Source organism: Urocitellus parryii, chromosome 6 (genome assembly GCF_045843805.1).
Source record: "Urocitellus parryii isolate mUroPar1 chromosome 6, mUroPar1.hap1, whole genome shotgun sequence".
Classification (NCBI taxonomy): domain Eukaryota; kingdom Metazoa; phylum Chordata; class Mammalia; order Rodentia; family Sciuridae; genus Urocitellus; species Urocitellus parryii.
Window position 1 is genome coordinate 178,640,062 of NC_135536.1, and position 26,475 is coordinate 178,666,536.

General features: G+C 36.9%; 1 protein-coding gene across 1 annotated transcript in view; it reads right to left on the reverse strand.

Moving 5' to 3' along the window:
- The window catches only part of Rbl1 (RB transcriptional corepressor like 1), a 53,972-nt gene extending 27,780 nt beyond the window's left edge, over positions 1–26,192 (reverse strand). The window contains exons 1-11 of the mRNA XM_026383220.2: positions 26,037–26,192; positions 21,307–21,440; positions 7,312–7,512; positions 6,931–6,995; positions 6,695–6,823; positions 6,420–6,580; positions 5,002–5,051; positions 3,991–4,177; positions 2,770–2,936; positions 1,435–1,547; positions 1,058–1,161 (exon numbers count right to left, since the gene is read on the reverse strand). Of these exons, the coding sequence (XP_026239005.2) occupies positions 1,058–1,161; positions 1,435–1,547; positions 2,770–2,936; positions 3,991–4,177; positions 5,002–5,051; positions 6,420–6,580; positions 6,695–6,823; positions 6,931–6,995; positions 7,312–7,512; positions 21,307–21,440; positions 26,037–26,192 (1,467 nt within the window). The remainder of the gene's footprint in view (positions 1–1,057; positions 1,162–1,434; positions 1,548–2,769; positions 2,937–3,990; positions 4,178–5,001; positions 5,052–6,419; positions 6,581–6,694; positions 6,824–6,930; positions 6,996–7,311; positions 7,513–21,306; positions 21,441–26,036) is intronic.
- Positions 26,193–26,475: the final 283 nt, after the last annotated feature.

Genomic DNA, 26,475 nt, shown 5'->3' on the forward strand with positions numbered 1-26,475 from the left:
GTTTCTTTTTCTTTTTAATAACAGTTAATTGTTTTATCAGCAGAGTATTTATTAATCAAAACACTGAAATGGAAGGTGAAATGACACAAAAGCTAAGACAAAAAGTTCAGAAGAGGAAATATTTCACAGAGAAGATAAAATTCTCTTTCACCATTGAGTTTAAGACCTAATATGTTTTCATGGTTTTTTACTTCTATTTTTTTCTTCCTTTTTTGGTAGTGGGGATTTAACCCAAGTCATTCTTTTTTTTTTTTTTTTTGGTACCAGGGATTGAACTCAGGGGCACTGCCCTTTTTTGTATTTTATTTAGAGACATGAGTTGCTTAGTGCCTTACTTTTGCTGAGGCAGGCTTTGAACTCATGATCCTCCGGCCTCAGCCTCCTGAGCCACTGAGATTACAGGCATGCACCGTCGCGCCAGCCCTTTCATTTTTTATTTTATTTTATTTTGAAACAGGGTCTCCATAAATTGCTAATGGTCTACCTAAATTGTTGAGACTGGCCTTGAACTTATGATCCTCCTGCCTCAGCGTCCTAAGTTGTTGGAATTATAGGCATGTATCACTGTGCCCAATTGTAGCAAAATTCTTTTATGAAACTACTGGACAGAGTGGTCAGACTTGGTCAGATGTTCAAAGAAAACCATGTCTTTTTTTTTTTTTTTAAGGAAAAATACCACCATTTCATAATCAAAAAATCTCTGGGAGGTATGGACAAATAAATACTTTAATTATCAGTTAGCTTAACAGAATGTGTATGTGTGTGGGGTTCATTATCACTAGTTGAGAATGAAGTACAAAAATAAAAAGGACCTTAAAGGACCTACAGGAAAAGACTGCTGATGGTACTTCAAAAATAAATTTTACATATTTCACATTTCTGCTTACACCTAGCTAGCCCCAGGTATGCCAAAGTCAACTAAAGTCAGAATTGCAATGTTATCTTGGTCAACTTTGCTATAAACTGTTGACCCCACATCCCTTTAGGGTCTCTCAAAACACTGTTTCCAGACTAGGGCATTTGGTTCTTGCCAGTAGCTGAGAGTAGATTTACTTACTGACATGTCCATTCCATGAAGTCTTCGTGTTTCCTGAACCATTACAGTCTCCAACATTTTATAATACAAAATTTCTGCCAGCTTTAGTCTGTTTATAGCAAAGTCTAAAGGGAAACAAAGGAAGAACACATGCTATTACAATCTAGTTAAGGACTAAAGAATAAAATTTACATAATCTTGAATCTGGTATATTAAGGGCAGCAGGTGTAGCTCGTAAGAGAGCACTTGCCTCACATACATGAGGCCCTAGAGTCAATTACCAGCACTGCAAAAAAGGAAAAAAGAAAGAGAAAAAAATAACAGAAAAATAAAAATCTTGAATTTCTAATTTTGAGAACAATCTATTTTCAATATTGTGCCAACTTCACTTTTCTTACCTATGTGAGATCCCGGCTGTTCATCTGTTGATTGAGTATAGTGTTGGCAGAAAGTCTCTCCTATTCCTTTTACTATTTTCATAATGTTTTCTTTAGGATTCCGCATACAAGATCTATAACATATAATAGGAACCCAATTACCAGGGAAAAAACCCAGACAACTAACATTTCTCCTTTCAAGAATTAGTTTAAGGGGCTGGGGTTATGGTTCAATGGAATAGCACTTGCCTGGCATGTGTGGGGCACTGGGTTTGATCCTCAGCACCACATAAAAATAAATAGGGAGGCTGGGGCTGTAGCTCAGTGGCAGAGTGCTTGCCTAGCATGTGTGAGGCATGGGGTTCGATCCTCAACACCACATAAAAATAAAATAAAGATATTGTGTCCACCTAAAACTAAAAAATAAATATAAAATAAAAATAAAATAAATAAAATTGAGGTATTATGTCCATCTACAACTAAAATATTAAAAAAGATATACTTCAAATTCTATAATCCCATGAAATAATATTTATACACACATATATACTGATATAAATATATAAACATAGTTTTGTTATTGTTTTTGATAAATGCTAGATAAGTACTCTACCATTAAGCTATATCCTCAGTTGTTGTTGTACTTCTTCTTTTATTTTTTTTTAAGATGGACACAATAGGGGCTGGGGATGTGACTCAAGAGGTAGCGTGCTCGCCTGGAATGCATGAGGCACTGGGTTCAATTCTCAGCACCACATAAAAATAAAAATAAAGATAAAGATATTGTGTCCACCTAAAACTAAAAAAAAAAAAAAAAAAAGATGGACACAATATCTTTATTTTATTTATTTTTATGTGGTGCTGAGGATTCAACCCAGTGCTTCACATGTAAGGCAAGCACTGTACTGCTGAGTGAGCTATAACCCAGCTCCTCAGCTCTTCTTAAAAATTTTTATTTATTTATTTTTGGGAGGGATGGGGAGTACTGGAGATTGAATCCAGAAACTTATAAATGCTAGGCAAATGCTCTACACTGAGTTAAATCCCCACTTAAAAATTTTTAGTTTAAGATAGGGTCTTGCTAATTTATCCTGACTGACATCAAATTTGCAATCCTCCTGCTTCGTCCTCCCTGGTAGCTGGGACTACACGCATGCACCATGGGGCCTCACTATATTTATATGAAATTTTTAGTAGGTAACTATCTGGTTTTAGGTTAAGATATTTTCAGACTAAAATGATACAGAAAAAGGTGCCAGAGGTATATTCGCCATCTCTGACTATACTAAAAACAGAATGGAATAAAGAATTTAATTTTTAAAAAGACATTTAGAAAAATCATAGTATGGTACTCACTCAAAAATATTTATAAGTTGTTCACTTGGTGCATTTTTAAGTCCAGCCACAGTACTCTGTAAACGGCTCACACTCTGGGTAGCTGAAGCAACAGGAGTAATAATGGCTTCTTTTTCTCGTAAATATCGCCGTCCTGTCAGTGGGGTAGAAGGTGCAAATGTTCTTTTCTGTAAAAAAAAAAAAAAACAAAACACCAAATAACTTGTGAGATTAAAAAGTTACTTTCCTCCTTATTATGTTTAATTCAGTACATATACCATCTTTACTATTCATATTTAGTAGTGGCTTACTTTTCCTGCTTTTTTTGCTTACCCACCAAATTTTTAGCCATAGTATGCTAACAATGTCTGAGTTTGAATTATACATTTGAATAATACTTTTTCAAAGCACTTTCTATAACATTTTATCTTCATAAAACTCATTTGAAATATAACCTATGCATATTTTTAAAAATTATTTATTTTTTAGTTATAGTTGTACACAATACCTTTATTTTATTTATTTTTATGTCGTGCTGAGGATTGAACCAAGGGCCTTGCCTGTGCTAGGTGAGTGCTCTATCACTGAGCCACAACCCCAGCCCAGAACATTCACATATTTTAATTTTATATGTGAGGAAACAGGTATAGAAGTTAAAAAATGTGTTTAAGCTAAGAAAAATATTAACTGTCAACTTGACAACTGTCCTGAATAAGAAAACTTTTGTTCTTAAAAAACAAAGTTAATAGTAGAGTTTGGAATAAAACAGGTTTCAATCTTCTAGATGACTGAATTTTCCCTTAGACTTTATCTTCCTACCCATTTCACACATAAATACAGAATTAACAATCATTTCTAGAGTTATACAGTTAAAACCAGAGAAAAGCATGTTTGTATCATAGGTAGGAAAGTAAATAAAACTTTAAAGCAATGTGACAGAGGCTAAGCTGAAGCAAAGAAAAAAATGGTAAGAAAGCATAAATTTCCCTTTATGTCAAAAGACCACACAATATGATAAACCCAGGTATGCTGGGAAAATATCAAAATATGATTAACAGCAAGAAACAAGGTAAAAATATTAAATGTCATAGTTTTTAAAATTACCTTTTAAGGCTTTCATGGGAAATATGAATTAGTAGAAGAAATTCAAGATTTAACTTGAAAGATGCTTCTGCTGTTAGTAGAATCACACAGAGAAAGAAAAAGATCATTCAAGACTGAGATCAGGCTAAGTTATATTACTTTTTCAAAATGCTGTTGAAGGTTATACTCCACATTAGCCTGTGCTGAAAGTTTCCCCAATGGGGTGTCACCAGTGAACTTTCGAGGTGTTCCAATTTCCTCTTCTGCATCTGCTCCCAAAAAGATCCTCTCATCAAAGTCACCAACAGTTAGAACATATTCTTCATACTCTTTGTTCACTGCTTTGCTGGAAAGAGAATTATTTTAAGCTGCTAGAATAAAACTAAGTTACACAATGGATTATCTAGTCCCCCCCACCCGCCCAGGGCCAATGACTGAACTCAGAGCCTTTTCCATGTTAGGCAAGAGCTCTGCCACTGAGCTAAATCCCCAACCTTGATTATCTAATCTTAAGGATAGATTTATCCTTAAGTTCATAGCTTGGGAAAGCTAATAACTTCTTGGGTTTTATTAACTTTGCAATAAATTAATTTTAAAAAAGTGTGGAAAGAGAATATATACTTAATCTGTAAACCAGTTGAAGCTAAATGAAGCTAGGTAAAGAAAAAAAAATATTTGGAATTTGGGTTGTGGCTCAGTGGTAGGATGCTTGCCTAGCACGTGAGAGGCACTGGGTTTGATCCTCGGCACCACATAAAAATAAAAAATAAGCAAATAAATAAATAAAATAAAAGTTATGTCCATCTACTACTAAAAATATTAAAAGAAAAAAAGAAAAAGAATATCTGATCACTAAAGAAACAGAGACTTTGAAATGTGGTCATTCTGAATTTGCTAACATTGATATGAAAGAATGTAAAATCAGATATGGAAGTCATGGGCTCATTCATGAGGTTCTCGGCAGAGTACAACTGTTTCAAATGTCAATGGTTCTTAAATGTACTTAACAGAAAGGCTTAGTGATACCACCATTCAGTGCTATTAAAACAGAAGAAATTTGATTCTGAAGGTGACCTTGATATATAATGTTTCACTTGACAAATTTTCACAGCTCTGATATCACTGTCAGGCTGTCACATGCCCAACACCATTATAGTGCTAGATACCTACCTATTATCAGTAAAACTGGAAAGGTCCAAGAGGCATTCTCCTTTTAAAATCTGTAAAGAAAAAAAAAATTTGTACATCATATAATAAAATTAAAGATTTTTAACATTTAAAAAACATAAAATCTCTCTAAATCTTCACAATAATATGCCATACCCACAAAGAGAATTACCAAACATTTCTTTTGGAGCAGTAAGACCTACTAAGTAAGCAAATAAAATGGTTTTTAAAAATTTAAAGTCAAATTTTATCTCTAGCACTGTAAAATAAATAATAAATAGGTAAGTAAATAAGTAAATAATCTTGAAATACTTTGAGGTTAATCTATGGCAGTGCTTTCCAAAATGGAGCAATATAAAAATCACTTAGTGGGGGATGGGGCTGTGGCTCAGAGATAGAGCACTCACCTGGCATGTGTAAGGCACTGGGTTCGATCCTCAGCACCACGTAAAAATAAAATAATGGTATTATGTCCACCTACAACTAAAATGCACATTAAAAAAAAAAAAGAATCACTTAGGGGAAAACCTGTTATAAATGGAGATGGATAGACTTTAATATCTCAGCTAAGGTGGTATTTCTGACAAACTCCCTGAGTGATTCTGATGAAAGCTGTCTATTCTTAATCACTGATTATGAGACTGGAAATTAACATTTACTGATGATTAAGTGTTTCAAGTGAATAAAAGATTCAAAAGAAATACAGGTTCGTCTTGCTGGTGAGAAAGGAAAACTACATTGTTATTAATATTTTCTGTAACCACACTAAAAATTTCTATACATGAGAGTCTGCAAACTCAGATGCCTTCAAGAATCAGGGTTCAATATAGGTGAATAGAGAGCTGAACACACACTGCCTAACCGAAAAGTGGTGGCCATCATTTAATTTGATGACAGCTAGCCATGTAGAAATTTTAACACAGTATTGACCTAGTTTCTGATTTGCTTTTCATATAAAAGGTCTTAATATTTAAATTAAAAATCGAACAAAATAAAAACACGCCAACTCTGACAATCTATTCTTCAGAATTTTTTTTTAGCAGAATCTGCTAGAGTTGTTCCTGACAGTGGCTTAATTGACAGTACATTTTTCAAAAGCTCAGTCTGTCATATCACACAAGACCAGAGGGCAGGGGCTGGGGTTGTAGCTCAGTGGTACAGGGCTTGCCTAGCATGTATGAGACGCTGGGTTCCATCCTCAGCACCACATAAAAGTAAATAAAAGTACGGTGTCCATCTACAACTAAAACTATTAAAAAAAATTAAAAAAAAAAAAAAAGACCAGAGGGCAACTGTGCATCACAGCAAAGACTAAAATGGGGGAATCTTGACCCTGAGTCCTACAAAAGTGAGAACACCTTTTCCTTTGAGGCTGCTGCTGAACCCTAAACACCTTAGTCATTTAATAATAAGTACGGTACCTTCCTATCAAAGAGTTTTGAGATGTATGGTTTAAAGTAGTGCTCCTTTATTCCTTTTGCTTCTACTAAAAGTCCATCATGTAGTTCACATAGTACAGCAATAATGCAGAGAGGCTCTTCAGAAGCCCGGAAATCAGCAGTATGGAAATCAGATGGTAAACCTGGTTTGATGAAGTATGAAGAGAAGTGGGGAAAAGGGTGCAGAAACAGTTAAGTGTTAAAAACTCTTTTTCCAAAAAGTAACAATTAGTTTTCAAAAAAGGAAAAGACCTTACCTTTAAAAGATGGATTTAGCAAGTCTCGTCTATTGGGGCACATAATGGCATTGGCAAAAATCAGATCCAAGCAGCACAGAAGTAAATGATAAGAGTTTACTAAATCGTCCCCAATCATACGAAAATTACCTTTATAAGAAAAAAGAAAAAAAAAAGACAAAAAAAACCAGATACCTCTCATGTCAAATATACCAAAGTTCTCACAGAAGAAATATAAAACCACTGTGTCACCTTACCCTTAGTATAAACAAAGAGTGTCCAACAGAAATTAAAGAGATCCTTAACACTGCAAGGAATCCTCCTACAAAGAGAAAAAAAAAAAATGTGATTTTTTTTTGTGTTTGTTTTTTGTCTGATACCGAGAATCATTTTTTTGAAATAGCATATATACATATATACTAAGGTCAAAATACATGTAAAATTCCATTCACAATATAGAAAAATATATAAAAGTACTACCATGAATTTCCAGTTATGGATACATGGATTTAAAAAGAAATAATAAGTCTTTGCACATGGATACTTTTGGTAAAATGCAGACTTTTGAAAGGGTAAACTTTCCTAACATGTTTTTATAGTAATCTTTACATCAATTACATAAGAATTATGGGTCTCACCTCTGCTTCCTACTTCGTGGTAACTTTGGTAGCTCTTCATATGGATTTTGAAATATATCTAAAAATATTGGCTCAAATTTTTTAAAAATTACAGTAGACACTTCAAAATTTCTCTCTAGCCTTTCTATACGTTCACGAAATTCTTGTGGCAGATTTGACATGTCCATCCACTTCTTCATTTTACTAAAAAACTGTATTAAACTAAAAATAGAGAAAAAAGGGCAACTTTAAAATTAGGTCATACAATGGATTGAAAACAATTCTATTTATGACTAAGAATTTCTATTTAAAAACCTGAAATTATTAAAAAATAAACAATAAAAACCTTTACTCTCAAGTGCCATGAAATTTGGTTTCAAGGATTACTGTGGGATGTAGATTTTAAAAAAAATTTTTTTTAGTTGTAGATGGCCACAATATCTTCAATTTATTTATCTTTATATGGTGCTGAGGCTTGAACCCAGTGCCTCATGCATGCTAAGCAAGCACTCTACCACTGAGCCACAACCCCAGCTCATGGGATGTAGATTTTGAGTTAGTCATCCTAACAGTGTCTTCTATGCAGTCAGTGAGAACATCTATCTACTTCTTTTATTCTCTCCAGCAACTAAACAATGCTCTGCATATAAATTACAAAGTAAATGTTAATTAACAGATTGGTAGGTTTACAAAATTAGTTTGAAGATCAAGACTTTTTGCAACTTGGGAGGATGTGACAGGCGGCGGATTGCAAGTTTGAAGTTAGCCTCTGTAACTGACTGAGGCGCTAAGCAACTTACTAAGATCCTGTCTTGAAATTAAAAAAATAAAAAAGGCCTGGGGATGTGGCTCAGGGGTAAACACTACTGGGGTTCAATCTTCAGTACCAAAAAAAAAAAAAAAATATATATATATATATACATATATATATATATATATATATATATAATATAAAATCACAAAGCACCGACTATTACAGGTAAGTAGTAAAATTCAAGTGTTTTGAGTTCTAATGTGTGGTTCCACCCCTGAAATAAAGTAGGTAGATATGTACTCAGAAAATCACTTAATAGATTATTACCCCACCTTCCTGACCTATCCATTTATGGGTACAATCCCTATGTTAGTATAATATTAGTTTGAAAATGCTTAGTGTCAGCTCATTTGAGTGTCTAGCATTATATATAGAATAATACTTGTAATTTTAAAAATCTAATGGAAGATATCAACAGCTAATTGGCCACAGATATTCAAACTCTGTACATTGCTAAAATCTGAGATCTGAAAGATTCTTACCAATAACAAAATAATTCGTCAAATTACTAAACTTTTTTTGGCTCACAAATTAGTCCCTATAGACTAATGAGTGAGTGGATGAGGGGAAAGGATCCTCAGCATGTGAAGTACTTTTCTTCGAGAAATTTCCCATTTAAAAAAAGGTTTGTATTAGTGCATTATAGTTACATATAACAGTGGGTTTCATATATGCATTCATACATAATTTGCTCCATGTCAATCCCTAGAACTCCACTTTCTCTCCCCTTGTTCCTATTCCTCTACTCTACTTGTCTTCCTTCTACTTACTTATTTATTGTTTTTTAAGTTGGTGCTTTATAGATAAAGGTGGAATTCACCGTGGTATACTCATATATGTACACAGGACAATTTGGTCAATTTTACTCTGTAGTTATTCCTCTGTTCCTCCTGCCTCCTCGTCAACCCCTTTCTCTACTCCACTGATCTCTTCTATTTTCATGGGATCTCCCTGCCCCTCTTTTTCCTTATTTCACTCTACTTTCCATTTACAAGAGAAAACATTCCACCTTTGACTTTCTGTGTCTGGTTTATTTCACTTAGCATAATATGCTTCAGTTCTGTCCATTTATCAGCAAATGTCATAATTCCATACTTCTTTATGGCTGAGTAAAACTCCATTGTGTGCATATATATTTTCTCTATCCATTCATCTGCTGACGGACACTTGGACGGGTTCCAAAACTTGGTTATCTTAAGTAGCACTGCCTTAAAGATTGATATGTCTGTATCACTCCAGTATTTTGATTTTATTTCTTTTGGATAAATACTAAGAAGTAGGGTAGATGGGTCAGATGATGGTTCTATTCTTAGCTTTTGAGAAATTACCCATATTGCTTTCCAAAGTGCTTGTACTAATTTTCAGTCCCACCAACAATGTATAAGCATACCTTTTTACATACAGTCTCACCAGCATTTATTATTATTATTATTATTATTTGGTAACAGGGATTGAACTCAGAGCTCAAACACTGAGCCACATCCCAGCCCTATTTTGTATTTTAGAGACAGGATCTCTCTGAGTCGCTTAGTGCCTCACTTTTGCTAAGGCTGGCTTTGAACTCGTGATCCTCCTACCTCAGCCTCCTGAGATGCTGGGATTACAGGCGTGCATCATTGCACCTTACTATTTTTTGTATTCTTGATGACTGCCATTCTAACTGGAGTGAGATGAAATCTCAATGTAGTTTTTTAAAAAAATTTTATAGTTGTGGATGGACCTTTGTTTTATTCATTTATTTATATGTGGTGCTGAGAATCGAATCCAATGCCTCACGCATGCTAGGCAAGCGCTCTACCACTGAACCACAACCCCTGCCCCTCAAAGTAGTTTTGATTTGCATTTTCCCAATGCTAAAAAGGTCAATCATTTTTCCCACTTATTTGTATTTCTGGAGAAATGTCTGTTTAGTTATGAATTATGTTATTTGGGTTTGGGGGGTGTTAAGTTTTGATTCTTTGTATATTCTAGATATTAATCTCCTGTTAGAGGAGTAGCTAGTGAAGACTTTCTCCCATTCTGTAGGCTCTCTTTTCATGTTCTTATTTCCTTTGCTGCACAGAAGCTTTTTAATTTGATGGCATCCTACTTATTGATTCTTGATTTTATTTCTTGAATTTTAGGAGTCTCGTTAAGGAAGTTGGTGCCTGCACCTATATGATGGGAGTGTTGACCCTATATTTTCTTCTAGCAGTTGCAAAGTCTGGTCTAACTATTAGGTCTTTGATCCACTTTGAGTTGACTTTTGTGCAGGGTGAGAGATGGGAATCTAATTTCATTCTTCTACATATGGATATCCACCATTTGTTAAAAAGGCTATCCTTTCTTCAGTGTATATTTTGGTAACTTTGTCAGAGTATCAGATAATTGTACCTATGTGGGTTTGTCTTTGTCATCTATTCCACTGGTCTAATGTCTGTTTTGATGCCACCACCATGTTGTTTTGTTACTATGGCTCTAGTATAATCTGAGATCAGGCATTGTGATGCCTCCAGCATCATTCTTCTTGCTCAGTATTGTTTTGGCTATTCTTGGTCTTTTATTCTTCTATATGAATTTTAGGAACTTTTTTTCTAGTTCTGTGGAGAATTTCATTGGTATTTTGGTGGAGATTGCACTGAATCTGTACATCATTTTTGGTAATATAGTCAATTTAGCAATTATTAATTTTGTCTATTCAAGAACATGAAAGGAGGGTATTTCATCTTCTAAGGTCTTCTTCAAATTTCATTCTTCAGTGTTCTATAGTTTTCATCATAGAAGTGTTTATTGTGTGCATGTACAAATATGTCACAACAAAACCCATCAGTTTGTACAACTATAATGCACGAATAAAAAATGTAGGGGAAAAAGAGAGAAGTCTTTCACCTCCTTGACTAGAATTATTCCCAAGTTTTGTTGTTTTGTAAGTTATTGTGGATGAAAAAGTTTTCCAGATTTCCTAGCAGATTTATTACTGATGTATAGAAAACTATTGATATTTTTTTCTCAAGAGAATTAAATCATTATTGATTACACATGATGATACACAAGCTTTATTCCCATCTATGATTTACCTGGTACTATTATTCAATTTAGATATTGCCAAGGATGTGCCAACAATCATTTTTATAACCAAATAATTCCATGACTGCTTGGATGACCCTTTCAATGGTGACCTTCAGAAGGTCACAACAACTACACCAAGGTTTCTTCTTTTTTTATGAAGCAGGGTTTATTTAAAAAGGGGTGGTGAGATCAGGCAAGGCGGGTGACGACCAAAGGAGGCAGATTTAAAAAGACTGCTAAACGAGGCTTTATTTGAGACTCACCCTTGGGTGGAACTGGACCAGACCACAGAGTGGACAGGAGAAGGGTCTGAGGAGAAACTGCCTACACCAAGGTTTCTTAACCTGGAATCGTCCTAAATGAATTCTAACTTCACACTGTTGGGGAAGTTTTACCAAGGTGGCTTCAGAGACTAACTTTACTCAGCACATTTTTAATTTTTTTTTAAGAGAGAGAGAGAGAGAGAGAGAGAGAGAGAGAGAGAGAGAGAGAGAATTTTTAATATTTATTTTGTAGTTCTCGGCGGACACAACATCTTTGTTTGTATGTGGTGCTGAGGATCGAACCCGGGCCGCACGCATGCCAGGCGAGCGCACTACTGCTTGAGCCGCATCCCCAGCCCTCAGCACATTTTTAAAAAGACACATTATTCAGCATCATGATCAGACTATTACATTTAGCAATTAACAGCATGGGTGCAAAAAAAAAAAAAAAAAAAGTCTCCATTAAAGTACTTTGTTGGAATGCTTTACCCTTTCCACAGAACAAAACTAAAATAACATTTTATACAATTAATCACAAATACAGTCCTCGAGGTTTTTTACCCACACTCATATGAGTATTGTCTAAACCATGCCTTCTTTGTAGCATCTGGGACCTGCCACCACTGTGCTGAGTTCATAAATCTGTTGTAACTTGTAGCTTCCCTGTCACTTCTCTGGCTCTCCTCTCCTACTAAGCTTCGTTTCCTGGCAGTATTAAAATCTTCTGCTTCCAAAGTTTCTACCCTTCATGGGTCCAAAATTTGATGGCTGATTATTGTAATTGCCAAAATCATCAGAGCTTCTACCACCTCCAAAACTGCTTCTGTCATTACTAAATCCATTGTAGTCTTCCCTGCTGCCACCGTATCCACCAACACCACCACGGCTGTCACCAAAGCCACTATGACCACTAAAATTTCCTCCACTACCAAAATTGTCATTTCCACTAAAACCACCTTCACGACCACCACCAAAGTTTCCAAAACCACTTGACCTCTTTGGCTAGATGAAGCCCCAGCCATCTCTTGCTTTGACAGGGCTTTCCTCAGTTCACAGTTGTGGCCATTCACAGTATGGTACTTGTGAATGACAATCTTATCTATAGTCATGGTCTTCAAAAGTTACAAAAGCAAAGTCCCCCTTCTTTCCACTGCCTGGTTCAGTCATGATTTCAGTAATTTCAATTTTCCCATACTGTTCAAAATAATCTTGTAGGTGATATTCTTCAGCATCTTTTTTAATGTTACCAACAAAGATCTTTTTTCACAGTTAAGTGGTCCCTGGTCTTTGAGAATCTTCTCCTGAGACAGCTCCTTTTGGTTCCAAAACTCTTCCATCCTCCTCGTGTGGTCTTGCATTCCTAGCTGCACCCACTTCCTCCACAGTGGCATAAATAACAAACTCAAAGCCCCTGGAGCACTTGGTGTTTGGGTCTCATTACCACACAGTCCATGAGTGTTCCCCATTGCTCAAAATGGCTTTATCAGTTGTTTCAAAGCTTAGCCTTCTGATGAATAGCTTCCACAGCTGTTCAGGCTCTTTGGGGGACTCTTTTAGACATGACGGCAGTAGGAAGAGAGACTTTAATAATGTTTTCTCAGTGGCATCCACGGGCAGAAAGCACACTATTGATATTTATGTTAATCTTATATCCTACTTCTTTATTAAATGTACCCAACGGACATCTACAGAATATTTCATCAACAACCCAATTCACTTTCTTCTCAGGTATACATGGAATCTTCTCTAAAATAGGCCATATTTTAGGACACAAAGCAAGTCTCAGCAAATACAAAAACAAACAGATAATTCCCTGCTTCCTAACAGATCATAAAAGAAAGAAATTAGGAATCAATAACAAGATAAAAAACAAACCCTCTTTACGCTGGGGGGCTTTAATATTATATATATATATTTTGTGTGTGGTGCTGAGGAATGAACATAGGGCCTTAAGCATTCAAGGCAAGCACTATACCAACTGAGCTATATCCCCGGCCCATAATAATATACCTTTGAACAAAGAATGGGTCATGGGAGAAATTAAAAAGTTCTTAAAAACAAATAAGAATGGAAATACAACATATCAAAAGGTCTGGGGCAGTATGAAGGCAGTCATAAGAACAAAATTAATAGCATTGAAGAAGAACAACAACAAAAATCTGAAAGATCAAGGGCTGGGGATGTGGCCCAAGCGGTAGCGCGCTCGCCTGGCATGCGTGCGGCCCGGGTTCGATCCTCAGCACCACATACAAACAAAGATGTTGTGTCCGCTGAAAACTAAAAAAATAAATATTTAAAAAAAAAAATCTGAAAGATCTCAAATAATCTAATGTCACATCAAAAGACCCTAGGAAAAAAGAACAAATTAATTCCAAAATCAGTAAAAGACGGGAAATAAGAGCCAAAATTGAAATTGAGAATTAAAAAAAAAAAAAGAAGGAATACAAAGAATTGGTTCTTTGAAAAGAAACAAGACTGATAAACCATCACCAAAACTAACCAAAGGAAAGAGAGAGAAAACCCAAATCAGAAAAATTAGAGATATCACTACAAACATTTCTGAAATCCAGAGGACCATTGGGAACTATTTTGAAAATTTATACTTCAATAAACTTGAAAATCTAGAAGGTATTGATAAATTTCTAGACACAAATGAACTACCCAAACAGAACCAAGAAGATATAGGAAGCCCAAACAGACCAACATCAAGCAATGAGATCGAAGCAACAATCACAAGGCTTCCAACAAAGAAAAGCCCTGGACCAGATGGATTCTCAGCCAAGTTCTTTAAAGGAAAAACTAATGCCATTAGAGGTGGGGGGCATACCTCAAGCCCTTATTTATATTTTATGTAGAGAGGGTCTCACTAAGTTGCTTAGGGCCTTGTTAAGTTGCTGAGATGGGCTTTGAACTTGCAATCCTCTGGTCTCAGCCTCCCAGCTGCTGGGATTACAGGTATATACCACCATGCCTGGCAACTAATGCCAATCTTCCTCAAATTATTCCATGAAATAAAAGAAGGGAACATTTCCAAACACATTCTGTGAAGCCAGTATTGCTCCAATACCAAAATCAGACAGAAACATCAAGAAAAAAAAAAAAACTGTACACAAACATCTCCGATGAAAATAGATGCAAAAATCCTTATCATTAGGATGTGTATGCAAAAACACTTATTATTATACACCATGATCAAGTGGGTTTCACCCCAAGTTTGCAAGGTTGGTTCAACATAAGTGAATCAATAAATGTAATTCTCCATGTAATTAGAATCAGGGACAAGAATCACATGATCACCTCAACAGATGCAGAAAAAGCCTTCGACAAAACCCAGTACCCATTCATGTTAAAAACACTGAACAAACTAGGGATAGAAAGAACTTACTTCAATGTTATTTGGACTATGTATGACAAACCCAAAGGCAACATCATCCTGAATGGACAAAATTGAAAGCATTTCCGCTAAAATCAGGGGAATAAAAGGAGTTCACTCTCACAATTCATATTCAATGTAGTTCTTGACACTCTACCCAGAGCAATCAGGAAAGAGAAGGGAAAAAAATTCCCACTTTTGAGTTTTATCTTTCTCTAGGGTTAGTTTCACTGGAAGTTAGGATGACACATATAACTTGGAATTCTTTATCAGATACATCTACTTGAGATTTTGAATCTTGATGGTGCAGAGAAATGAGGAAGTGTAAATTCCTACAGTAGAATCAATAGCAATATTCATTGAGTAGGAGAAAGAACAGCAGCAAGGTACAGGGACAGCACTGCTGGTCATACAAGCTGTATCTGATAAATGTATTCTGTGATATACTTCTGGCTGTGCAGCCAGCCTCCTTTTGTTCTTGGACCCTTTTCTAAGCCTGATTGCAATTTGTAAAACAAAACTAAGCAAAGTAACTTCACAGTTTTGAAAACAATTCTACTCACTGAGATTCTGTAACAAAAAGTATACTACTCCAATAAGGACATGAGAAGATGCCCCACACCATCAGCTATCAGGAAAATTCAAATCAAAACTGCAGTGAGATACTGCTTCACATCTATTAGCATAACCAGAATAAAAAAGAGAGATAATAACAAGTATTGGGAAGGATGTGGAGAAAGTTGAACTCTCACATACTGCTGGTGGCAATGTAGTCTGGTATGGTCACCTTGGAAAACAGCCTGACAGTTTCTCAGAAGATTAAACATACAGTCAGCTTAAGATCCAGCAATTTCACTTCTACATATACACACACAAAAGAAATGAAAACATATATCCACAGAGAAAGTTGTACACAGATGTTTGAAGCAGCACTAGTCATAAAAGTCAAAGGTGTGGGGCTGGGGTTGTAGCTCAATGGTAGCATGTGTGAGGCACTGGGTTTGATTCTCAGCTCCGCATATAAATAAATAAAGGTCTATTGACAACTAAAAAAAATTTAAAAAAAAAAGTCAAAAGGTGGAACTAACCCAAACTTCCATTCATTGATAAAATAGACAAACAAGATGTGCTACATCCATGTAATGAAATATTATTCAGTCATAAAAAAGAATGGAGTACTGCTATCTCTACAACATGGATAAACCTTGAAAATATTATGCTAAGTAAAAGAAGCCAACACAAATGCCACATATTATATGATTCCATTCATATGTAATATCCAGAATAGACAAATCCATAGACAGAGAAGTTAGGTTGATTAAATAGTAAATATGTGACATATGTTCCAACAGTGGCACACTACTGAATTTAATAGGAATTCAAAAGTTAAAAAAGGAAATTATAAAAAATTAATATTATGAATGTTACAATTAGAATGTATAAAAAATTTCTGATGAACTAATTTTCATTCCAGTTTTATAATATGAAAAGAATGAATAAAAGTCATCTTGATTTAAATCACGTTACTAAAAAAAAACTTGTGAACAATGTGGATAAATTCCTTCAACTACAAAAATGAGATAAACAAAACTTCTTTATTAAGGTGAAATAAAAATTCATATTGCACAACAGATACTGCTTTTTAATGTAATACTTAATGGCAAATGAAGTTTTTTTTTGTTGTTTTTTTGTGAGGGTACTGGGGATTGAACTCGGGGCACTCGACCACTGAGCCACACCCCCAGCCCCATTGTATTTTATTTAGAGACAGGGTCTGAGTTGCTTATCGCCTCGCTTTCGCTAAGGCTGGCTTTGAACTCATGACCCTCCTGCCTCAGCCTCCCAAGCCACTGAGATTACAGGCACTCGCACTTCCCTGGCAGCAAATGTGTTTTATTTTATTTTATTTTTTGTGGTGCTGGGGATTGAACCCAGGGCATTATGCATGCAAGGCAAGCACTCTACCAACTGAGTTATATCCCCAGACCCACAAATGAGTTTTTATATGATATTTTTTTCTTTCCAGTGCTGGGGATTGAACCCAGGGTCTTGAGCATGCGCTCTACTATTGAGTTACATCCCTAGCCTGATACTTTTTTTTTTTAAATATATTTTTAGTTGTAGATGGACACGATATTTATTTTTATGTGGTGTTGAGGATCGAACCCAGGGCTCATACCTGCGAGGCAAGCGCTCTGCCACTGAGTTACAGTGGTAGAATTTGCTTTGGTGTTAAGTTTTCTTTTTTTTTTTTCCAAACTGAAGCTAATTAAACATAGTTTAAGAGAGAGACATACTAATAAGTATCTGTGTATAGACACACATAATATAGAATAAATTTGGAGGCCATGCCAGTTAGTAGATATTTCTTTTTTTCCTTCTTTTTTGTACCAGGGATTGAACCCAGGGGAGCTTAACCACTGAGCCACATTCCCAGTCCTTTCCATTTTTTTTTTTTGAGACTAGTCTCACTAAGTTGCTTAGGGCTTCCCTACATTATTGAGGCTAGCCCTGAACTCGTGATCCTCTTGCCCAAACCTCCAGGATCACTGGGATTATAGGCACGTACCACCATGGGCCCAGCTAGTAGGCATATTATTTCTAAGAAGCAATTTAACTTCTTGGTGACTCAATTTTATCATCTGTAAAATGTGACTTATTTTATGAGATTACTGAGAGGATTAAATGAATAAAAACATGCAAAACACAGCAAATAATAAATGCCTGGAACATTGGTAAAGTACTCAGTAGAAATTTGCTGTTTGGGCATATATGTATCTATAATGTATACTCATTCATTATTTTCCAGTATGAATTTTTAACAATTCTTGGTGAGCATTTTCCTATAGCTATAAAAATTTACATAATCATGTAAAAAGTATATTCGTAGTTGAAATTTTGGCCAGCTGCAGTGGCATGTGCTTATACAGGAGGCAGACTGCAGGTGATTACTTGAGGTAAGGAGTTCAAGACTAGCCTGTGCAATATAGTGAGATCCTGACTCAAAGGAAAAAGCTCAAATTATTAATGAACAAATAGCATTACTTTTGAGTACTTTTTGTCTGAATGAACATGTTGCTGTTTATCAACTGCACTTTGGTATTAAGAATATGACACTTTTTTAGCTGGCCACTTTTTTACATGCCAGTAATTCCTGCTACTTGGGAGGTTAAGGCAGGAACATAGCAAGTGTGAGGCCAGTCTGGACAACTTAGTGAGATCCTGACTCAAAATAAAAAAGAAGGGCTGGGGGGCTGGGATTGTGGCTCAGTGGCAGAGCACTTGCCTGGCATGTGTGAGTCACTGAGTTTAATCCTCAGCACCACATATAAATAAGTAAAAAATAAAGGTACATCAACAGCTAAAAAATATTAAAGAAAAAAAAAAGGGGCTAGTTATACAGCTCAGTAGTCCAGATACTAAGAGCAACAATGGGTTCGATCCCCAGAAATGCAAAACAAAAAATTTTTAAACTTTTTGGAATTAAATTTGAAAATATCAATTCTACATCTTAAAAAACCGGGTTTCTTCAGAAAGACTTCAAAAATATAAAGTAAAAACTTCAGAACAATACATGTTGTATGAATCATTTATATCTAAAACAATTAAACAACACCCACTAAAATTTGTTGGTTTTTTTTTTTTTGCTTTTTGTACATAAAAGAAAAGTGGTTTTGGTGGTTAATTCTGGAGAATGGAAAAAGAAAGAGTTCTTTTTACTTTAAAGTCTTCTGTATTATTTGTTTTTTTTCTCCTCCTGTAGTGCTGAGGATTACCTAGGCCTTTTTTAGCACTTTTTTTTTTTTTAGCATGACACTAAATTATATCCCCAGACTATTTAAAACTTTAAAAATTGTTTTTATGTGTTTATGGAAAAATATACATAATAGTGGCATTAAGTACATATAACCATCACATTATCCATCTCCAGAACTCATATTATTATTGGAATTTTTCTGAGCATGTGTTGCTCTAAATTTTTTAAAGTTATAATTCTTTTTTGCTCAGTTTCCCCAATAATCTATTATTACAAAGATTTTAAAAATTATATGGTCAGTGATGAGAAACACGGACAGAAAAAGATCATATTGTTTTCTACTATAACTGACAGGTTTTGTTCAATTTAAAAAGCTACCTTGACCCTATTGTATCATTCTTAGAAATAGTAAAACACTATGATCCTGAATGCCCCCCTTTTTATTCCCCCAAATCTAGCCAAGTTAGGAGAACAATGAGAGCAAGTCTGGACTGGAATGTCCAAATCCATATTATCCTGAAGAATACTGGCTTTCTCTCATACACACCGGAATCTGGGGCATGCTAATGTTATCTATAGAAAGTTGCTTTTTGCAAATTATCCAAAACAGTTGCACCTTGCAATGCTGACCTTACAAGCAAGCTAATGCAGATGATGTCACTAATTCTGCAGCCTAATAATATAAAATCACTCTCTCAGTGGCAACTGGGGCAGAACTGAGGGCACTGTGGAAAGGATACATGTAAATACTCATCCAGCGGGCTGCTTCTGGACAAAATGCTGTGAGGGACGAGGTACTATCTATTTAGTCTACCACCACTGGACCTTCCCTGTATGTATTTCTCCATAAAGTTTTATGCCTCATATGCTGTCTCTGGATATTTTCTTTGGTCTCAAAGCAACCTATCCCAATATCCTGGTACAAATGGGCTGTGGATGTTAACAATCTTAACAATCTTCATTTTATTTTTATCATCAATGAAAAAATTGGCATCTATTTAATCATCCTGATTTTTAAATTTTTCATTGCTAGAACCAAAACTGTTCGGAGATTTTGTTTGTTTTAATTTAGCATGAAGTAAAACCAACTTGCCATCCCTGGACAGGGCTTTAAGGTTTGCCTCTCTTCTACCCTGGAGTGTAGAGAACAGACAGATAATAATCTCAAATAGTTTTGTACCAGGTCAAAAAAAAGGAAAAAAAAAAAAAAAAAAAAAAAAAAAGCCCAAACAAACAAAAAACAAAAACCAACCAACCAACAAAAACCAAATAGGAACAGAAATTAGCACTTATCTAAATCTGAATCACTCCATTTCTGTTTCCTGTCAAGGCAAATAGTTCTATGTGGTTGGCACAAGAACAAGTAAGATATAGCTAAGACCTACAGAAATTACTAGTTACAGTAAAAAAAACAGGATAACACATGGACCAGATGACCAAAATTAACAACACTAATGAAAGGCAAATGGATATGTGCATTCCATCAGATGTGATATCCTGAAGACATAAAATTGCTTGTGTAGTATTCAATCTTGGAATGTATAATTTGCATATAATCATAAGAAAACATCAGATAAATCCAAATGAGGAACAATCTATCAAAGAGAGAGTAGAGAACAAGGGATGTGGCTCAGAGGTAGAAACTTTGTCTAACATGTGCAAAGCCCTAGGTTTGATCCTCAGCACTGCAAAACAAAACAAAATAAACAAACAAAAAAGGGTTGTAGATTTTATTCCTCAAAATGTCAGTGTCATAAAAGACAAAGGGTGTGGCACTGTTCCTGACTAAAGGGGGAATAAGTAGACATGACAAGTGAATGCAATATTAGATCTTAGATTGGACACTGTGTCAAAAAAAAAAATTCTATAAAGAATATTATCAGATCAATGAGAAAAGCCAGAATAGAGATGGCATACTGGATAAAATGTTAGTGTTCACTTTCTTTTTTTTAAGTGTTAACTTTCTTGATGTTGATAATTATACCATAGTTTACTAAGAAATACCATTGAAGCATTTAGAAGTAAAGGGATATATAATGTGTGCTACTTACTGTGAAATGGTTGAGGAAAAAATATTATTTAAAGGAGAAAGAACTATATATTTAAGAGAGAAAGATCAAATGAAAAAGCAAACAAGGTAAAATGTTAATGACAGGTAAAACTGGGTCAAGGGTATATGGGTATTCTTTGTATTTTTCTTATTTTTGCAACTTTTCTATAAGCTTAAAATTATTTACAAGTTAAAAAAAATTAATAGACTGGCTGGGATTGTGGCTCAGTGGTAGAGCACTTGCCTAGCATGTGTAAGGCACTGAGTTCGATTCTCAGCACCACACATAAATAAATAAAATAAAGGTCCATCAACAACTAATAAAAATATTTTTTAAAAATTAATTGAAAAATTATACCTAGGGCTGGGGCTGTAGCTCAGTGGTAGAGCACTTGCCTTGCATGAGTGAGACCCTGGGTTTGATCCCCAGCACCATATAAAAATAAACAAATAAAGATATTGTGTCCATCTACAATTAAAAAAATATATTAAAAAAAAGAAAAATTATACCTAAAAACAATTTAGCACAGAAGTCCTTGGTTGAAAAAGTTAGAATTTAAAGAGAGGAAGAATCTGAGACTTGGGAAAGAATATCTATGCAATAACAAAGTTAGAACTGATGAAATCAAATGACTTAAAATAAAGAAATTAAGTTCTAAAGTTAAATTTAGGACTTATGAAACAACACTTAAAAAATCAAAATTTCCTTACCTTAATTTAGCTGAACGTAGTATTCTGGTAAGTGAAACACAGTTTCCTTCCATTATACCCTTCCCAACTGTGGGAATGATGCTTTTGCGGCACGCAACATATAATGAACATGCCAACCAATGCATAACTTCTCCCTGGCAGGCAAAAGACAAATAGCAAACTGGATATGTTAAAATGCTCGAGTTCCAGAACCAGAAGAGATCTTAGAATTAATTACCTGGTCTAAATCCTCTTCTGTAGATAGAAGGCCAAAGAAATGAAGATATCTGCCCATCAAACTAAGTCACCCTAATGAATATAAAACTCCTTCCTTAGTCCTGTGTTTTAACAACTATACCATGCTAAATCAGTACTAATTTCAAAATAGATCTCTTCTCTCCAATCTAGTATTATAGAGAGTTCTTTTAAATTAAATTTCTCAGAATTAACTTTCTCAATTTTAAAATACCACTCATGGTATTTGTGATGATGGAGTTCCTTTCTATCATTTTAGCTTTATATATTTTTAAAACCAAACTTAGAGAGAAAAGAAAGAGTAGGATGTTGGTGAGTCACAGATAAAAAATTAATACCCATCTTGTGCAATATAAGGAGACTGTCATTTTTGTAAGGGAAAAGTTAAGGGCATTATTTACCTCCAAACACATTATCTTTAAAATAGTATGTCTTTCCGTCTTGATATCTCAATTTACAAAGCTACAAAAAAGGTGATACCTGGAAATTCAACACTTAATTTTCTGCTTTAGACTTGAAATATCTCCAAGCTTGACTCATTTTATGATTTTACTGTAAAAATATAGGTGACATTTAAGGATTAAGAATCACAGCTGGTGGGGCTGGGGATGTGGCTCAAGCGGTAGCGCACTCGCCTGGCATGCGTGTGGCCCGGGTTCGATCCTCAGCACCACATACCAACAAAGATGTTGTGTCCGCCGAGAACTAAAAAATAAAAAAAAAAAAAAAGAATCACAGCTGGTTGGGCTGGGGTTGTGGCTCAGCAGTAGAGTGCTCGCCTAGCACGTATGAGGCCCTTGGTTTGAACCTCAGTGCCACATAAAAATAACTAAAAATAAAGGTATTGTGTCCAACTACAACTAAAAAATAAAATGTTAAAAAAAAAAAAAAAGAATTATAGCTGGGTGCAGTGGACTACTCCTGTAATCCCAGCAGCCTGGGAGGCTGAGGCAGGAGGATCGTGAATTCAAAGGCAGCCTCAGCAAATGCAAGGTGCTAAGCAATTCAATGAGACTCTGTTTCTAAATAAAATTCAAAATAGGGCTGGAGATGCGGCTCAGTGGTCAAGTGTCCCTGAGTTCAATCCCCCGCATCCCCCCTCCCCAGAAAAAAGAATTACAAACTAGGTGCAGTGGCACATGACTATAATCCAAGGTATTCACAAGTCTGAGGCAGAAGAATCACAAATTTGAGGACTCCAGCAATTTAGCATGACCCTGTCTAAAAATAAAAAAAAAATTTTAAAAAGAGATGGGGGGGCGGTGCTGGGTTGTAGCTCAGTGGTAGAGCACTTGCCTAGCATGTGTGAGGCACTGGGTTTGATTCCCAGCACTGCATATAAATAAATTGATAAAATAAAGGTCCATCAGCAACTTAAAAAAAAAAAAAAAGAGCAAGAGAGAGATGGGGAGGGGGGTGTAGCTCAGTGCTTGCATACCATGCAAAAGGCCCTGGGTTTAACCCCAAGTGCCAGTGGCCCCCCAACACAAACACAAACCCACACACGTAAGTAAAATCACAGATAATAATCTCTTAGCACATGATATTGCTCTTATTCGCTGTTCTACAAATCCTATTTAAGAGACTCTAGAAAAATTAAAAGATAAAAAAATTTGTCACAATAACCTAAAGGGGATAGATAGAAATGGGTGGTCATCAATAAAGCTAAAACCCAGTATTTCCAACATGTAGTGGGAAATGAGGATCAAGACATTAAGAGCTGCAAGCAACACATTATTAGTGGCTCCAGAGCCCAGTGAGATAATTCCCAAAATCTGAGCCGATAGCAAGCACAATGCAAAGTTTTGGGTCCATCAAGGCAAGAGAGTTGGTGCAATTCTATTGGAGGGTGCATTCTACATTCCTTATAAGGGTACAAGTTTGTCAATAACCTAGGGACTTTTACTGTGCTAAGCCTAAAGGGGGAGTGTTCTGTCCCAGCTACATTGTTTCCTGCTTTTGCATTATCTGTTCTAGGTAATGTTAGCTACTGTAAGCCTCAATGAATAAATGTCAGTAAGAAGAGCTGCTATAAAAACCACAGCCTGTCAGTTCTTTAAACTGCTAAAGTTCCCATTTTATTCTACCACAATCCTCCGAGGGGTTTTATTTGCTCAAAGCACTGATAAGCCAGGTAAATTTATCCTTGAATTGATGAATTGTTTGGGAATAATACCCTATTACAGAGCTTTTGGATACAGGTTACTATATGAAATCTCTAGTAAGGTAGAGAAAATAGTATGGGAATTATTTCGATTTTTCCTAAAAAAATAAAAAAATTAACTGTATTGTTTATTCTAGTTTCTAGCCCTTGACCCTAGAACTTAGAAATACAAAGATGGTGTTTGAACTCGGAGAATTCCAAGTCTAAGCTAAAAAGAGTGACAGAAACTATCATCTACAATTGGTGATATAGTATAGAAGCAGCAAGGAAGATAAAGTGTTGTGAAAAAATATAGTGTAGTAGCTGGCTTTGACTGGAGATGAGGGAAGGTTTCATAGAAGATTTAAAATTGCTAAGTATAAATCACCAAAAATGGGAAGTGAGGTTCAAAATGGAAGAGGATTGTTGGGTAAACTAAAAAGGGATAGGGACTGGGTTCTTAGGAAGCAGTAGAGAGATATGAAAATATCTATTCCAAGTGTCTTTCATCAAAAACTGAAAGGAAAAAAAAAGGATGAAAAATTAAACACTGGGTAGAATAAACACTTGCAAACTCTCAACTCACACATCTATGTTTTCCAAAGCAAACATTTGAGGCATATTGATCAATTCTACCTAACCAGAAATTTAAATTTTCAACCTCCCCCTGGGATTATAGATAAGGAGAAAGGTTCCAGGAAAAGTCAAACGCATGCAGAACTACACAAATGAGAATGAGTTTGTCACATTCAGAATCTGAAGCTGATGTCTAGTTGAGTTCCTTTGGCCATAGTGTGCACTCAATAAATGCTTATTCAATGAGAGATCAAATGAAGCCCTGGGTTATCACAAATGCTTTCTCAAGCTTTCAAAAAACCAATGTTTTCAACTGAGACTCCATTAATTCATAATCACCTTTATTTTCTTATTCTTCCCTCAATTTTGCAATCATGCCACTCAGATGCAGATCACTGTACTTTTTCCAATCTAATAAGTAATACCCTGGAGATAGGAGTCTCTCACAGGTACTTTTCCCCTCATACACAGTCACACACATAGTCAACTCTATATTTCCAACTCTATGCTTTTGGACCCAGTTATTTCACTGAGTGTTGAGTCAGAGGAACATCCTGTGTGTGAGTCCAACCCTCTTGGCTCATGAAAGCCTTTGAACATGAGGCCATTGGAGCAATATGCTGAAACACAGTCTTGCCTCAATAATTCCCTTTGGAGGAATTGGTTCCAAAGAATGCCAAAATTTGGGGATGCTTAAGTCCCAGATATAAAATGGCACAGTGTTTGTATATATCCTATGATCAGCCTCCTGTAGACTTTAAATCATCTGTAGATTATTTACAATATGTAATAAAACGTAAATGTTATATAAATATTCATACTGTATTGTTTATAGAATGACAAAAGTCTGACCATGCTTAATAAAGATGCAAAATTTTCCCCCAATATTTTTATCTGCTGAGCCGACGACGATGGAGGCCCATCGTACAATTCTCTCTGTACTAAGCTTATGCTTTTCTGGGTTTCTATATAGAACGACCCTGGGTAACAATCTTCTGAGCCTCAATATTACCAACTGGAAAACAGGTATAATACTCCCTACCCTGCCACATTGTCAGGCTGCTGGCAAGACGAGATACAAGAATGTTGGGGAAACCTAACATCGACGGCAGTTGCTTTACTCAGAGGCACTATGCTAAGCACCAGGCTCAGGCTCCGACGGAGGAGTGGGGACAGCTCTGCGTGCATTCCGGCTACAGCAACTGCTCCTCAGCGCCGGGGTACGATCGGCGGCCCAGGCCCGCACCCTGTGAGGCAGGAGGCTGGGAGTCTAAATGGCTCGGCCTCCGAGTGCGGGTCCGTCGCCAACCGCGTGACCCTGGGCACGCAGTTTAGCCTCTCGGGGCTCCCCTTCCCTCTACTGCGGAACAGGAATCAATGAGCGTGTTCGAAAAGAACCGAGGTGACAAACTGGAAGCGAACTGGGCACGCTGTCATTTTAGCTTTCGCAACACGTTTGCTGTGTCGACTTAACGGCAGTGCCACGACCCCTGGCTCTGGGTAGGGCGCAGGGAGTCCGGCCTGCAAACCTGGAGTCCGGGGACCCCGAGTGGCGCGGGACCTCTGACAAGCCGCAGCGCCCCTGGGCTTCAGTTTCCCGCCTCAAAACAAAATGGGAGGGCTGGCCGAGCGGCACCACCCTCCCGCGCCGCTCCTCGCCGCGGAGCCGATCTGCGACCCCCGGGGTGGGGAACTCCCACCACCCACCGGCGGGGGGTAGGGGCGGGGCGGGGGTGGGGCCTGGCGAGGGTCGGGGCGCCCACCTGCCACCGCTCACCTCTAGGCTGTAGTTGCCTCGGATGGCGGTGAAGTCGTCCAGGGCTTCGGCCGCGCTCCCCTCGTCCAGGTTCAGCTCCTGGCACAGGGCCTGCAGCGCCTCCCCGGCCGCGGCGACCACCGCGGCCCCGTCGGCCTGGGGCTCCTCCTCGAACATCCCCGCGAGCCCTGCGGGGCGCGCCCGGCCCCCAGCTCCTTTCTCCCTCCCGGGCTCACTACCCACAACCACCCGCGACAAAGCGCGCGAAAATCGTCCATTCAGAGTTGCGTCCCTTAGCAGTCTGCCTCCGCTTATCGCCTCGAAAAAAGTCCGTTGCTCCTTCAGAGCAGCCAGGCGCCCTCCTCCGGAAACGTGATAAGAAGACGGACCTCGGACCCTGAGAAGACCTGGCTTTGGCCCTGGGCGGGCGCGGGAGTCCACCGGGAGGGGCGAGGGAGCG